Here is a 13,858-nt window from a genome sequence, read left to right on the forward strand (position 1 = left end):
TCAGCTGTTGACATTTTTCAAAGGGTTTTCTTTTTTCAGAGGTTGAAAGTAGTTTTTAAATATGTTCCCTTTGTGTGTGATTTGGTTGAATAAACCATTTAATACCTTGGAACAATATCAATTTCGCTGCACTTGTGGCTCTAAGATCGGGATCAGTTCCACAGCAGTATCCTGCGGCAGAGAGATTTGGTCGGGGATTTGCCCAAGAAAACTTCAGCAGAGTAGATGATTGAGAAACGTCCCCTAAAAATGAAATATATTGCTGTAGGCGACACAGGATTAGCAGTGGTAAACAGTCTCTTTGTCACCTGCAGCTAGCAGTCCAACCCATTTCTCTTTCAAAAGTGATTCCTGGGGGGGCTATAATGCTTGGACAAGGTCAGAAAAAGTGTACACATTTTTCATTCATCAGCTGATCCATGGATGACACTGACAAACTGCAATTAAGTTCATCTGGTCACACTAAATGTCTGTAAGGTCATTAGTTTTTCAACTTTTTGCTGGCTCCACTTGTGCCACTGTACGCTCCAGTTGCTGCCCTTTCCCGTCCTCTGCACCGTGGGGGTGGCTACTTCTGAACAGTGCTGTCATACTGGGGGGTGTGGAGGAAGTCTTTATGGCATACAGATTCACAGACTGACACCAGAGGGTTTTATCTGTTTCTCTTTGCTGTTACCGCTGCTGCCGCTTGAATCCCTGCAGCTTTTCTAAAAAGGCCTCTGACAGCTTTCACGGGTTGTGTCAAGGTGCGCTCCGTGATAACAGATGCACAAGCAGGAATAAAAAAAATAAAATAAAAAACACATATTGAAATACATATTTAACCTTAAACGTTTTTCACTTATAGCAGAAAAAAGTGAAATCTTCACATTTGTAGACAGAAAAAAAAGTCACTCGCACACTTTATGACTTCTCTAAAGCTTCATATGTGGCAGATATGGAGTATTGCACTGAAGCACCAAACTCAAGCCTCAAACTCACTCACTCAGTGAAATGTTTCTCTTCTGTCAGTTGATATGAGTATTTTTCAGATAAAACAGCAACTCCTGTGGTCGCGTGGCATCAGTGGATTTGTGGTTTGAGTTGAACCCGCGGCGCGATATTGAACACACACAGTTCCTGCCAGCCGAGAGTGATCAGTGATACCCACATTATCACGAGCTGGACTCTGGGTGTTTCCTCCTTCTGCAGTTTAACTGAACACCAGGATGCCAGAACCATTTGGCATGGAGGGCCAGAGGCTAAAACAAGTGGAGAGGGAGCCGTGTTTGAAAAGGACATTATTGGACATCCGTTATTAGAGTGAAAAAACGGTTTAATAGGTTTAATGTGATGAAAGTGCTAATTTTTAGCCACGCTTGCAACGTAGATTAATGGATGGAGATGTCTGTCAGTCAGCCTGCGAACCACTTAAGCCCAGACTAAAATATTTCAACAGCTGTAGAATGGATTGACTTTGAAATTGTGTACAGACGTTAATGGTCCATGGAGGATGAAGCCGACTATTTGCTAATACCCCTACTTTTCCTCCGGTGCCACCATGAGGTCGACGTTTATGACTTTTTTTGAAGTGAAATATCTCAATAACTCTTGGTTGCATTGCCGTGCACTTTTTGCGTTAACTTACCACTCTGGTTGATTTGTAACAACACCGTTGATCTCTTGCAAAACACCACCGTGGTGCAGCCTTACAAAGCTCCGTGCCGTTAAAGAGGAGCAGGATTTCTCCCGTGGCTATGCTACATTTTTACCTTAATTAAAAAGCTTCTGACTAATTGTGATAGTTAACTACTGTACATGACTTGTGACTTGTTATGAGTGAGAACGGAGGCTCTCTGCCTTCCTGGCGTCTCACGGCTGAAAACCAACCTTTCGGCATCAGTTACTGTAGTTACTCGTTCGCCGTCCCGGTGTCCCAGCTCTCATCTCTGCTCACTGTGACACAAACACACTCCGTAACCGGCAATCTTTTGTTTATGACGGTTAAAACGACATAAATACACACGTTGTAACATCGTTTATATTATGTAATGTTATCCGCCGCTCCGTGTATTGATTTTTCACTGTCTTCATTGTAAACAAATGCACATGGATGAGAGGAGAGTTAGCAAAACAGCGGAAAAGCGACCAGACTTGCATAGTTCCCCTTAAAACTTCTTATAATGTTAACAATCTAACAACAAGTTGTGCTTTTAAACTGACTCAGACTTCATAAGGACACCAGGGGAAGCTACAATCTTTCTGTGGCAGGCCAATTAGGACACTGTCTACACTATCAGAATGGCCTATTTATAATGGAGTTCGCCACAATATGGTATCAATGACCTTTGTCCCTGGCCTGTGAGAGGCTGATAAAAGAGGTCATTCTATCGCAATATTCAAACCAGTCCAGTTATACTTCTTTGCCCTCCAGTGTACAGCCTGATTCTTATCCCCCCCTCTGCAACAGCCCGACATGCCACTGCTCCAGAGAGCCCTAACAAAGCTGAAGGAAGTGAGAGACTTCCACATGGAAAAGGCAATTAACAGCTCAATGCCCAAGGGACAGAGCAGCAAAGGCAGGGAGGGAGAGGGGATGTCTGGAGATATGGGGTGAGAGAGGAAGGTGTATGAGGGGGGCACACAATATTACTGTTTCCAATTCAAAGCACTGGCACAATGAGGATAGAGCTAACTATGAGAAACTATAGCCACTTTTGATGTAGTTCTCCCGAATGTCCAGAATAAAAAAAAAATCCCTGGGTACTTATTCCCAAAAACACAATTGGAGAAAGTTCCCAAAGACAAAACAGATGAAAGACAAAGGAAGTAGGAAATAGCTTTTTGAAAAAAAAAAAAAAAAAGGAAAATAGGAATAAAGTCAAAGAAAAGGAAGGAGAAACTTGTTTGGAAAAAGGATGTGAAGGAGGAGACAAAAGGAAAGAAGGGAGGGAAATAGATCGGAGGGTTGTTGTTATCAGAGTGAGATCTGCCAGTCAGTGCCATCTCACTCGACACAGCTGCCACGCTGATTCTATCTTCCCTGAAGAGATTAAAACCACTGAAACAAGCGAGCCTCGTATCATCCCCCCCTCCCCCCCAGACAGGCAGACATAGACAGAGGGAGTAAACTTTCCTCCAAACTAAAAGGAGATGGAGTGATAAGAGAGTGCGACACATGCCTGGGACTCTCTTATAGAGTCATCATTTACCGGCCACTCTGCTGACATTTACTGAGTAAACTGGGGCCAGGTGTTAGTGAGAGGAAGCCATCCCTCTCTGACACCGCTTGGCTGACTTATCAACCTGCTTTGACAGCCACAGTCATTCTTTAAATGCAGCTTCTGGTCTAGAGCAACACAACAACAACGGCAAACAACAAAGAACCCATAACTAAAAAGGAGCTGTTTGAAAATATGCCATACGCTTCACACCCTTTGCTCTCATCTGTATGTTATCTCACTCCCCTATCTCAGGTTCTTCTCTTCTGGGCATGAATCCAAAAATGTCACAAACTGTGGTAAGAGGAGGAGGGGGAGTGCATTGCTTTTCTCTGCCTATAACAGATGTAAAGTGAAGCTTATGGTTAATTTTTTCATAAACTCCACCAGTGGTGGCCAGCCGCAGCCATTACACTATAGTATATGAGTCTGGAGTGGGTTGGCTTGATGAATCTGCTGTCTATGGGATATGATGATTCAGCCCCGCTATTACCATGAGTGATTTCAGCTCAAGGCAAGGCTAGCACTTCCGCTTTATGGTCGAAGAGAAAGAGGGAGCCGCTGATGAGGAAACATAAGTTAACGTGGAATAGGATAGGAATGACTTTCAAATCAGAGTCATTTTTAATCAGGTTCTTGGGAATTATGGTGCAAGGAATGGGTTTATGAATTGATATCGCGCTGTTGTGGTAAATCACTATGTAAAAAATGAAGGCAGTTAACATAAGCATAAGGTGAATAAGCAAATCCTGACACGCATCCACGTATTGTGTTCATTCTGTGCGGTTCAGAAAAGCTTTTAGCACAATCTAGGCTCGGAGGTTTAGGTTAATGACCCTCATGGCCAATTTAGTCATTTAATTTTCCTTTGCATATCCCAGATTTAATGGAGAAAGTTCCGCAGCGGCCGTTATCTTTGCTCATCAATTCATATAACTTGGAGATGAGGGCTGGAGACAAAAAAAGAAAGACTAAAACAAGGAGGGAGAGAGAGAGAGAAAATGCTATTTCTGTGCTCTATAGTAGAGGGTTGACCAACCTTTTTCCATTAACAGGAAAGAAAACTTGCCATTTCTATCCTTGACCCCGAGACGCAATCAACAGTCCCTACACGGTTCAACACATGGCCCACTGCAATGATCCCTGCATACGTTAACATTTAAACAACGCTTTACGATTTACAACGACCTCCATGACAATCCCTCACTAATCAAGACATGATCAAACAGCACTAGTATGGCTTCACATCGAGATGTCACCTGGCGATGTCCACATGATCAAATGCTAAGACATGAGCTAACAATCCTGGCATGGTTCAAGAGGCCAGGGCAGATTTATGAGCGTACGGGGATTGCTCTCCCTAATATATTCCACCGTAAAGACCAATGCGGGTCACCAGGCAAGTGAGGTGAATAGCAATGACTGTCTGTATGGACTCGTAGATAGGAGGAGACCCTTTCTGCACTGCATTAACTTTTAATTATGACTTTCTGGGAGATGCAATTACCCATCTGACACTAGGCTTGCTAAAGCTGCACAGCCAGACCATGCCTGTCTGCAACACCGTTTGTAACTTTTTTCTTGCTTTTTCCCTGTTTTTTTTTTTTTTTCCCCATCTGTCTGGTTTTGCCTAGAGCATGATTGTAGGTTACAATTCTAAAGTACAACACCACAACATGAATATTGCATTTTTTTTCTCCCCACTTATTGTCCTGTATCTCTCTCTGTCCCATAAGATTTCTCTCTAACACTTCCTTCACTGGAGCCACGGGCCTGATCCAGGTGGACGCCGGCCTCTCTCGGGTCCTGTCCTCCCAGCTGTTCCACGTGTGGAGTCTGAAGAGGGGCGCTCTGGGCCAGCCAGCCTGGGTTACCGTAGGCCAGTGGACCCGGGGCAGACTGGTATTAGAGGGAGGGATCCTAGGGCTGGTGGGTGGGTTCGGGAGCAGCCAAGGACAGGGTCTCGGTGCCGGGGTGAGGGGAGGGGACGGCCAGGGCGACAGCAACAACGGAGGACGTTGGAGGCCGGGACTCTCTGTCGAGGGACATCGCCTACGCGTGGTGACACTTGTGGAGCACCCGTTTGTTTTCACGCGGGAAGTGGACGAGGACGGATTGTGTCCGGCTGGGCAGCTTTGCCTGGACCCCAGAACCAACCGGTCCGACATCATCCAGAGCCTCTTCAACCAGCTGCACAACCCGAACAGCACTGCTTCAGAGTCAGAGGGCAATGGTAAGTTTTCCTTTGGCACTTCACGGTGACGTACCGGTTCACCGTTAGACTCGGAAATACACCTGATATAAATTCTTTATGTTAAGTTGAAGCTTCTCAAATGTTATGTCTGAGACCTTTTGGCCTAGAACTCATTGCTATGTAACTGGCCGAACCTGCACTCCTCCTCCTTAAGACTAAAGTAGGTTCTAGTAGTAAAATCAATAAGGGATCATGGCTAGTCAGTCCGGTTCAAAAAATACCAGGCGCAATCTCAAGGGCTTGGTTGCATAGCTACATCTTCGTTTTTTTGAATGAAGAGGATTAAAGTCTTGAAATCAATAAGAGATCAAGACAACAGTGTCAAAGAAAGGCCAGCTACTATATGTCTGAATAACAACTATTAAGTGTAGAATACATGCACCCTACTGAATAGCAACAAATATCAAACTCTCTAACTTTCTTTAACTTGAATCAGCAGATGGTCTCTCTCATTGCAAAAAAGGTTTTGCCAGAAAAACTAAAATGGCCAAAAGTGTAAAAATTGATATTATAGCGTCTCCATCTCGCTGACACGACTTATTTTCCCAAGGGTTGTTACATTTTTCTCTTTAATGTTACTCCATGTTTATCCATCCTGGACACTATGCTAATTAAAAACACATGAGCTGAGATGTGCTGTGAGGATCCATCAATATTTTTCCATGATCCATGGACAAATTCCCAGAAGTAACCCCTACCCCTTTACTGTACATTTCCAAGGCATGTACATGAATACCTGGATTGATAAAAAATTCATCGTCACCCCTTCTTTCCACTTCAGACCTGCCGGACGACCTCAGGAAGTGCTGCTATGGCTACTGCATCGACTTGTTGGAAAAACTTGCAGAAGACATGGGCTTCACCTTCGACCTCTACATTGTGGGAGACGGGAAGTACGGGGCGATGAGCGGGACAGGACGCTGGACGGGGCTGGTCGGGGATCTGCTGAGTGGAACCGCTGACATGGCTGTCACCTCTTTTTCCATCAATTCTGCCAGGAGCAGAGTCATCGATTTCACCTCGCCCTTCTACTCCACCAGCCTGGGCATTCTGGTACGATGGCCCAAAGTCATCATTAGTTTGAGCTTTTGAGTTTGCATTTTAATGCCCGCAGACGACACGGGGCATGTTCTGAAAATATTCTGTACTGTGAGTCAGTGGCGGCGTTGCGGGTCTCAGTGTTACTTTGATTCTTCAATCTCGTTCTCTCTGTGCCTGACACTATTCCAGTACGACTTGACGATACAGTCTGCAACTACTTAATTTTGCCCTTCTGCCCCGCTCGCCCAGTCTTCTGGTGAGCAACTCGAGATCATTAGTTGGGGAATAATTAGTTTGCTGAGTTTTCAGTGGGCACGTTAATTATGAAAGTTCAATATGTGAGCCAGTCTAAGAGCGTATAATGAGTTTGAGAGGCATTTTGTGGAGCCGTCTTAGCAGATTCCTCCAACATGCTGCAGTTATTCTTTGATTTGTTAACATCTCCCTCTGCGGCTGACAAACTGCAATGCATAATATGATCTGACAATACAGTTCCATTTGAAAATGAGAACTCCATCATTTGAAAAAGTGATTTCTTGTCCCTGCAAAAATGATGAATTGCACAAAACAATGTGCACAATTTAAAGAAAAAAACTAATTATGCCTTGGAGAGTTAAAGAGAAGTCTACTAGATGCTACAGACCGCATGCTGATATCAATCAGTGTTGCACATAATGTGCAGATAGTAATCGTCCGTATCAAGCCCGTCTCTTGCACAGGTGTTTCTTTATGACCCACCAGGTTCGTAGTCGAGACACTGCAGCTCCCATCGGAGCCTTCATGTGGCCTCTGCACTGGTCCATGTGGGTGGGCATCTTCGTCACGCTGCACCTCACCGCGCTCTTCCTCACCTTGTACGAGTGGAACAGCCCCTTCGGCATGACCCCCCACGGAAGGAACAGGCTGCGCGTGTTTTCCTACTCCTCAGCCCTCAATCTCTGCTACGCCATACTGTTCGGACGCACTGTCGCCACCAAGGTATAGTAGCTCTATTGTTTTTTGTGATAAATGGGCATCAGGCCGGGAGGGGAAGTGATTAGAAATTGCAGAGAGAGGGAAGAGGGCAGAGACCACACAAACAGTGAGGGCAAGTTGAGAGTGAGGGGGGAAGGAGGCATTGTGAAATATGATAGAGATGGCCAAGCATGCGAAAAGATAGATAGGAGAGAGGTTAAGAAGGTAGGCAGTGATGAAGTAGAGCGGTACAGGGAGGATAATGCACATGGAGGGAGGGAGAGGCGAAAGGGTAAGTGGGCTGACAGAGATTGAAGGAGTTATGGCGAGGATGATGGGGATAGATGAAGGTGGGAAAAGAGGGAGCGAGTAGAGGTTAATTCCCCGAAGTAGTCAGACACAAAGTTGAAAACAAGAAGGCAGAGGGGGGGGAGAAGGCCGGTGGGGGGAGGGGGTAAAAAGGTGAAAGTGTACATCAGAAAATGGGCTTCTAAAAGAAGGTAATAGGGAGGTTGAGTGAGAGATGGCGAGATAGGGTTATAAGGGTAAGTGGGTAAGCAGTGACGAGAAAAGCAACAGAATGAGGGTGCCATGGAGGTGGGCAGACACCGGATGATGGGAAGGGGAGGGGGCAAGTGGGTGGGTAAAAGTTGGAGGGGTAGGAAACAAGGGTTCCTATGAGAGAGAAATATGATGGCTGCGTGAAGTCAAATCCTCACAGTTAGGCAATTGTTTATATGAATAAATACTGCATGTCATTTGTGTAAAGATAATGAAAATAACCTTTGCAGTAACAGTATTCTTTAGAGGTTGTCAGAATTGACTGATCACGCAACATCCACAGTCACACAATGGCGATGAAAAACAACTGTATCCCCTCCTATCTTTGTTTTTTTTTTAAACAGCAACATACTGTGCATGAATCCATCACTGTGATAGCTTATGGTCGCCTCACATTTCCATGCAGCACATTCAGATAAATATCCGAGACATTATTTGCGTAAATTATTCCTGCCTATCCTGCCTGTCGTGCCACTTTGTGGGCAACCACCCCACTGTAATTTTTCTATACAAGCGAAGCGCATAATCACATTTTGTCCCTAAAGGAAGCAGTGCAAAATGACTTCAGTGGAACAGAGGCCAAGTGATTAGACAGACCTTCCCATAATTGAAAGGTCACAGGTTTGATTCTTGCAACTGGCAATGTGTCAATTAACAGGTTGTGTTCATTAGCAGCCTTATGACCTGTTAAAATGTCCTTGAGCGGCTCTCTGAACCTCTGTGTGCCGGGTCAAAGCCGAGCAGTCAAGTTTATTTATGCTGTGGGGATTTCTAAACCTTCACCGGAGAGTCAAAAATGTAATGAGATTAAGGCCACCTGGAGAAATAAGTCTGTCATAAAATATGTCAACTGGAGAAAATGCTGATGAAAACCAAAAATACAAGAGCAGAAATCCAAGGAACATAAGTAACGTAAGTTGTAATCATTAAACATGTCTGTCCGGCTATACTAGTTCACTTTGTGCAGTGGTACTTGAACATTATTTCTTTAGTGCGTGAGGTTACATGAAAACAGTTACCTTTACAATAAGCACTACATCGGTTGTGTAACCCTATTATTTCTCCTCATTGTGGAAACCGGTCCTGCAGCGATCAGGGTTCAAAAGCTGCTCCCTTTTATTCGAGTGAAAAGCAGAAACATAGCCTTTGAGAATACAAACGAGTGGCTAAGCTCGTGTGACAATGAAATGGCAGTATAATATATATATATATTTTTGGTAATGCTATATTTTTGTTTATTTTATTTCCTAATAGATTTCTGGACAGAACCCTGCGGTCTGCTAGAGGAAACAGACATTGTTATTGTAGTTAGTTTGCATTGATTTACAAATGAATGCCCCAGAAAAAAAATTCTGCAATTAAACCTAAAAAGTTTACTTCATGCATTAATTTAATATTGGAAACTTATCCCCATTCAGTCTATCCTATATTTGTGGACATTATGCTATATACATATACAGTATATATTAGCTAACTTTTATAGCTCTGAGGCATGTAACAAACTTCTTAGAATTTATGGACCTATAAAATAAAATGTTTCATTTTTCCGTATCATACGATGCAGATGGACTTGAAGCCACTAAGTCTGTGCTGTAAGTCAGAAACATTAAAAAGCAGCTAAGTCATGTCAGCTAACTTGCTGAAATGAAACACAAAAGCGGAAGCTGTTTTTTCTCAGGCTTTGTCTGAAATCACACGGCCTACCTGTTATTTCTTAAATTAATAACTGACCTGGCACCTTCATAAGTCTGCCTCACCCCGTTATCAGTGTAGCTAAACTTCATCCTGAACAGAAAGCTTGACCTGCGTAATAACAACAACAACAGCATCTGAGGGGAACAGGAACATTCAGTGACGTGTTATCAGCACTTAGCTTGTGAGCACAATATGAAATTTTGCTTACCGTCTGAAGAAAACACATAAAGCACTGCAGTGCCCAAAGGCATCCTGATCATTATCTTCAACAAAGCACTACACAGAAAAATATTACTGGAGAATCTGTGTTTGTAATATGCGCAGCGTGCCATCCCTCTCTCTTTCTCCTCTTTCGGCTCACCAGCTAATTATGCTGAGAGTTCAAAACATCTCAAACACTTTTGCAATAATGGGTTACAACCTTGTTTGTATAATTAACGTCTCATTAATCTCAACCTTTTAAAACACTAGAAATTCATCTCTTTTTCTTCTGTTAAGTGGATTTTAATTGGTGGAGTAAATAAATGATCACAGTGTTCAGGTGGATTCATTCCCCTAGGCGAGCAATTTCATGGGAAGATATTTCTGATGTGTCTCACCAACAGTCACACTTTGTTAGCGCTGCTCTCTTGCAGTAACTCTTCCCTTGGTCTGTTTTGATTAACTTGATTACGTTTATTCTGGAGTTAAATTGGGAATTTAGAGGAGGAGAAAGAGGATGTTGAGAGGAGCCTCTAGGGGACGACTGTGCATTTATGTCAGCACCTGAAAGCACCCCCCCTTTTTTCACACATTTGTATTCTAATTTGTTTTAACCAGCGCTCTCATTCCTCATACACTCTGTTAGCTCAGAATCCTGTGTTGTTTGCTGTCATGCAGTTTAATTCTTGTTTTGACGTCATGACATCTTTTTCACTTTGAGATATTTTTAGATTCTCACATCATCCAGACCTGCTGTTTGTGCTCCTTTTTGTTCTGATTAATTATTTTTCCTATGCTAATAGTTTCACAACAACAACAACAACTAAAACTCTTGGGATACATTTCCATTCTGCAGACTCCTAAATGCTGGACGGGGCGCTTCCTCATGAATCTTTGGGCTATCTTCTGCTTACTGGTGCTGTCCAGCTACACTGCCAACCTAGCCGCCGTCATGGTTGGGGAGAAGACCTTCGAGCAGGTCTCGGGAATACATGACGACAAGGTTAGACTGCGCACAAGGACACAAACTTGCAGCTGCATGCATGTCAGCACCCACCACACACACACAAAGACACAGCTACATGTACACACAAACTAATCTTACACAAGGACAAGCTAATGAGTAAAGAGTGGAATTATTTGTGAAGGATTATCGCTTTCCATATCCCTAAACCCTGTAGGGAGTTCAGGGCTACAGTGAATTTGATATGAGCCCCATCATGATATCCACACCCCCCTTTCCCCCCTCACTCCCTTTGCTCTATAATCACCTCTACCGCTGTCTCCACCCATGCCTTCCTGTGCCGCCCGCCTCTTCCCCCCCTTCCCAGCTGCACCATCCCTCCCTGGGCTTTCGTTTCGGCACGGTGAGGGAGAGCAGCGCCGAGGATTACATGAAGAAGAGTTTCCCAGAGATGCACGACTACATGAGACGCTTCAACCAGCCCACCACCCCAGAAGGCGTGCACATGTTAAAGTAAGACACAAACGCTTACATGCACGGCGCCATGCACAAGACAAGACCTCTGATTAAAATCAAATCCGCACCTAAACAATTCAGTCTTGTTTACATCTGCTATCTGAGCTCGTCTGTATTCTGCACTTACGTTTCCATGCATACTGTGCATAACAATTGTGTATACTGACAAGAACAAACGTTTCTTTTTATGGATGCAACGCTCTGGTTTTCCAGCTGAGAGAGACTGTTGTTTACATTTGCTCCTAAATCATACGTAGTTTAATGTAAGTTCTGCTTTTGATTTTTGCTCAGATTTCTTTTTTCCATCTGCAGTGTTGTGTCTGAGCCGTCTGTGGATGTTTTCTCACATATACCACACTCAACATGTTGTTTGCTCTTGCATCTGAGAGAGATTTGAATAACTATGTGAGCTGCATATACTTACACCCTGCATTAGCTTGAGATCTACCTTATCCAGAGGCATTTAAGCACAAAAGTGTAAATGAGGTGAAAGCGTATGAATCACATAAATTTCATTAACAAAAGGCCACGCAATTTATGAGGGAAAATAACTGAGGTTTTTTTTTTTTTAAATGAAGTGTTGAATTGATGCAATTAGGGCCGAGGACGAGTGGTTGAATTGGATGTCGAATGGGGATAGAGAACAGATGAAAGCAAAGAGGCACGGCAAGTTTATTTTTATCACACATTTAATTCACAAAGGCAATTGAAAGTGCTTTACATAATACATAAAAAAGAGAGATACAGAACAAGACAATAAAAAACATAAATCTAAGGGATAGGAGCAATTTTGAGAGAAATAAGAAAGTAGTTTGAGATAATAGTAAGTGGTTAAAGTTCAGCCAAAGGCAAAGGAGAAAATAAAGGACTTTAACTTGGTATTAAAGGTAGTTTATATTTGCTGGCTGTTAGCCCGGCCCTGTGGGGCCTGGTAGCTAAGTGATGCTTCTTCAAGTTTAGTTTGCTCCGGGAATAGTTATTAGTCTTCTACAGTACCACATGACCTGAGAGGCTGAGAAGATCCTATTATCTGTTTCATGTTACAACCGGTCTCGATTGTGCTAATAACACATGTGTCACTGGACACATAACTTTTATTGTAACATAACTTAGGTTTTTGATTTGATGATCAGTAAGGAGTAAGAAGTCAAATCTTCACTTTCTCTACTGAGTAGTACAGGTAGCCTTAGCTTCCTCTACTTCTTCCTTGTTTGCATTAATTTACTTATTTTTTTAACATACAGGATAATGTGCCACAGTGTCACATTATAAAAACATTCTCAGTGGAGTGGCACTTCATGTTACTGAGTTAGACAGCATATCTAATACATTGCAGAAGGAAATTTGGAAGCAGGGAATTACCTTAATATATTTTTTTTAAATCAGACCACATTTTAATAACTTGTGTTTAATAACTTTAATAACTGGTTTTGATGACTGCAGTTAAAAAGTTAGTCATGGTTGAGGGACTATTCAGATCTGACATGTAAAAAATCTTGCAATGTGCAAAATAAGTTTTAAATTATGCAAAATCCACCCATCAATCATCCATCAGCCACTATATCTTTCATACATGGGGGGTGATGTAGGGGGTAGAGCCAAGTGCAGCCGACACAGGGAGAGGGCCCGCATTACGTATGCAACCTGTACTTTTATTGAAAGTAAAACTACTTATAATCCAGGGAGAGATCTCTGTGTGTTGTACTATTATAGTTTTATATCATTGAATTATATGATGCGTTTATGTGTTAGTCACATTTTACTGTTTTATTCAGTCAAGATGGAACTAGATTTTACTCATGCATGTAATCTTCTTCTGTAACTAATCAAAATATATTGAAATGGAAATATTCAGGTACGACACATATAGAGCTCAGTTAGTTATGTTACACAATTTGAATTCAGATATGCTGAATAAATCATAATATGCAAACTATGGTTTACCCAAGCACAGATACACACACACAGCAAACACAACTCACAGCTACCGTATAACCACATATGCTTCCCAGACACAATGCCTCCTCCATAGAGCGCCCGCAGAGATGCTGAGATAGTGCATGTGCTGACTTAGTGGTACAAGTGGGAAGATACAAAGCGCTTGTTCAGAGAAAGAGGATGAGAACGCGGTAGATGAAGGGAGCGTTTGTTTGCGAGCGCGGCAAGGCAGAAGTGGAAGTCACAGCAGTGCAGGGAACCAGAGTGAGGCTGTAAAATACTGTGTTGGCAGAACTACTGACCCCAATACTGCACTCAAATCTTAGACAGAAAAAAACCTTCTCCTGGTGAGAGAACGCTGGAGGCTACATATGCAGCTGCACATTAATGTACTGGCTCAGAGGAAATAATGCAAGCTTAAGCACATACCTAGACAAGTGCTTACAACTTGCAGTCGTGCCTATACACTTTCATGCCAAGTGTGATGCATCCTCACACACACAAACACAACTCCAGGGCCAGGCATCAGATAAC

General features: G+C 43.0%; 1 protein-coding gene across 1 annotated transcript in view; it reads left to right on the forward strand.

The window, feature by feature from the left end:
- Positions 1 to 13,858, forward strand: part of grin3ba (glutamate receptor, ionotropic, N-methyl-D-aspartate 3Ba) — a 67,881-nt gene that overhangs the window by 36,773 nt on the left and 17,250 nt on the right. The window contains exons 3-7 of the mRNA XM_085767183.1: positions 4,937 to 5,433; positions 6,236 to 6,507; positions 7,237 to 7,473; positions 10,763 to 10,909; positions 11,238 to 11,383. Coding sequence (XP_085623309.1) covers positions 4,937 to 5,433; positions 6,236 to 6,507; positions 7,237 to 7,473; positions 10,763 to 10,909; positions 11,238 to 11,383 — 1,299 coding nt within the window. The remainder of the gene's footprint in view (positions 1 to 4,936; positions 5,434 to 6,235; positions 6,508 to 7,236; positions 7,474 to 10,762; positions 10,910 to 11,237; positions 11,384 to 13,858) is intronic.

This window comes from Trachurus japonicus, chromosome 22 (genome assembly GCF_045865225.1).
Source record: "Trachurus japonicus isolate A0001 chromosome 22, Traja_1.0".
Taxonomy (NCBI): domain Eukaryota; kingdom Metazoa; phylum Chordata; class Actinopteri; order Carangiformes; family Carangidae; genus Trachurus; species Trachurus japonicus.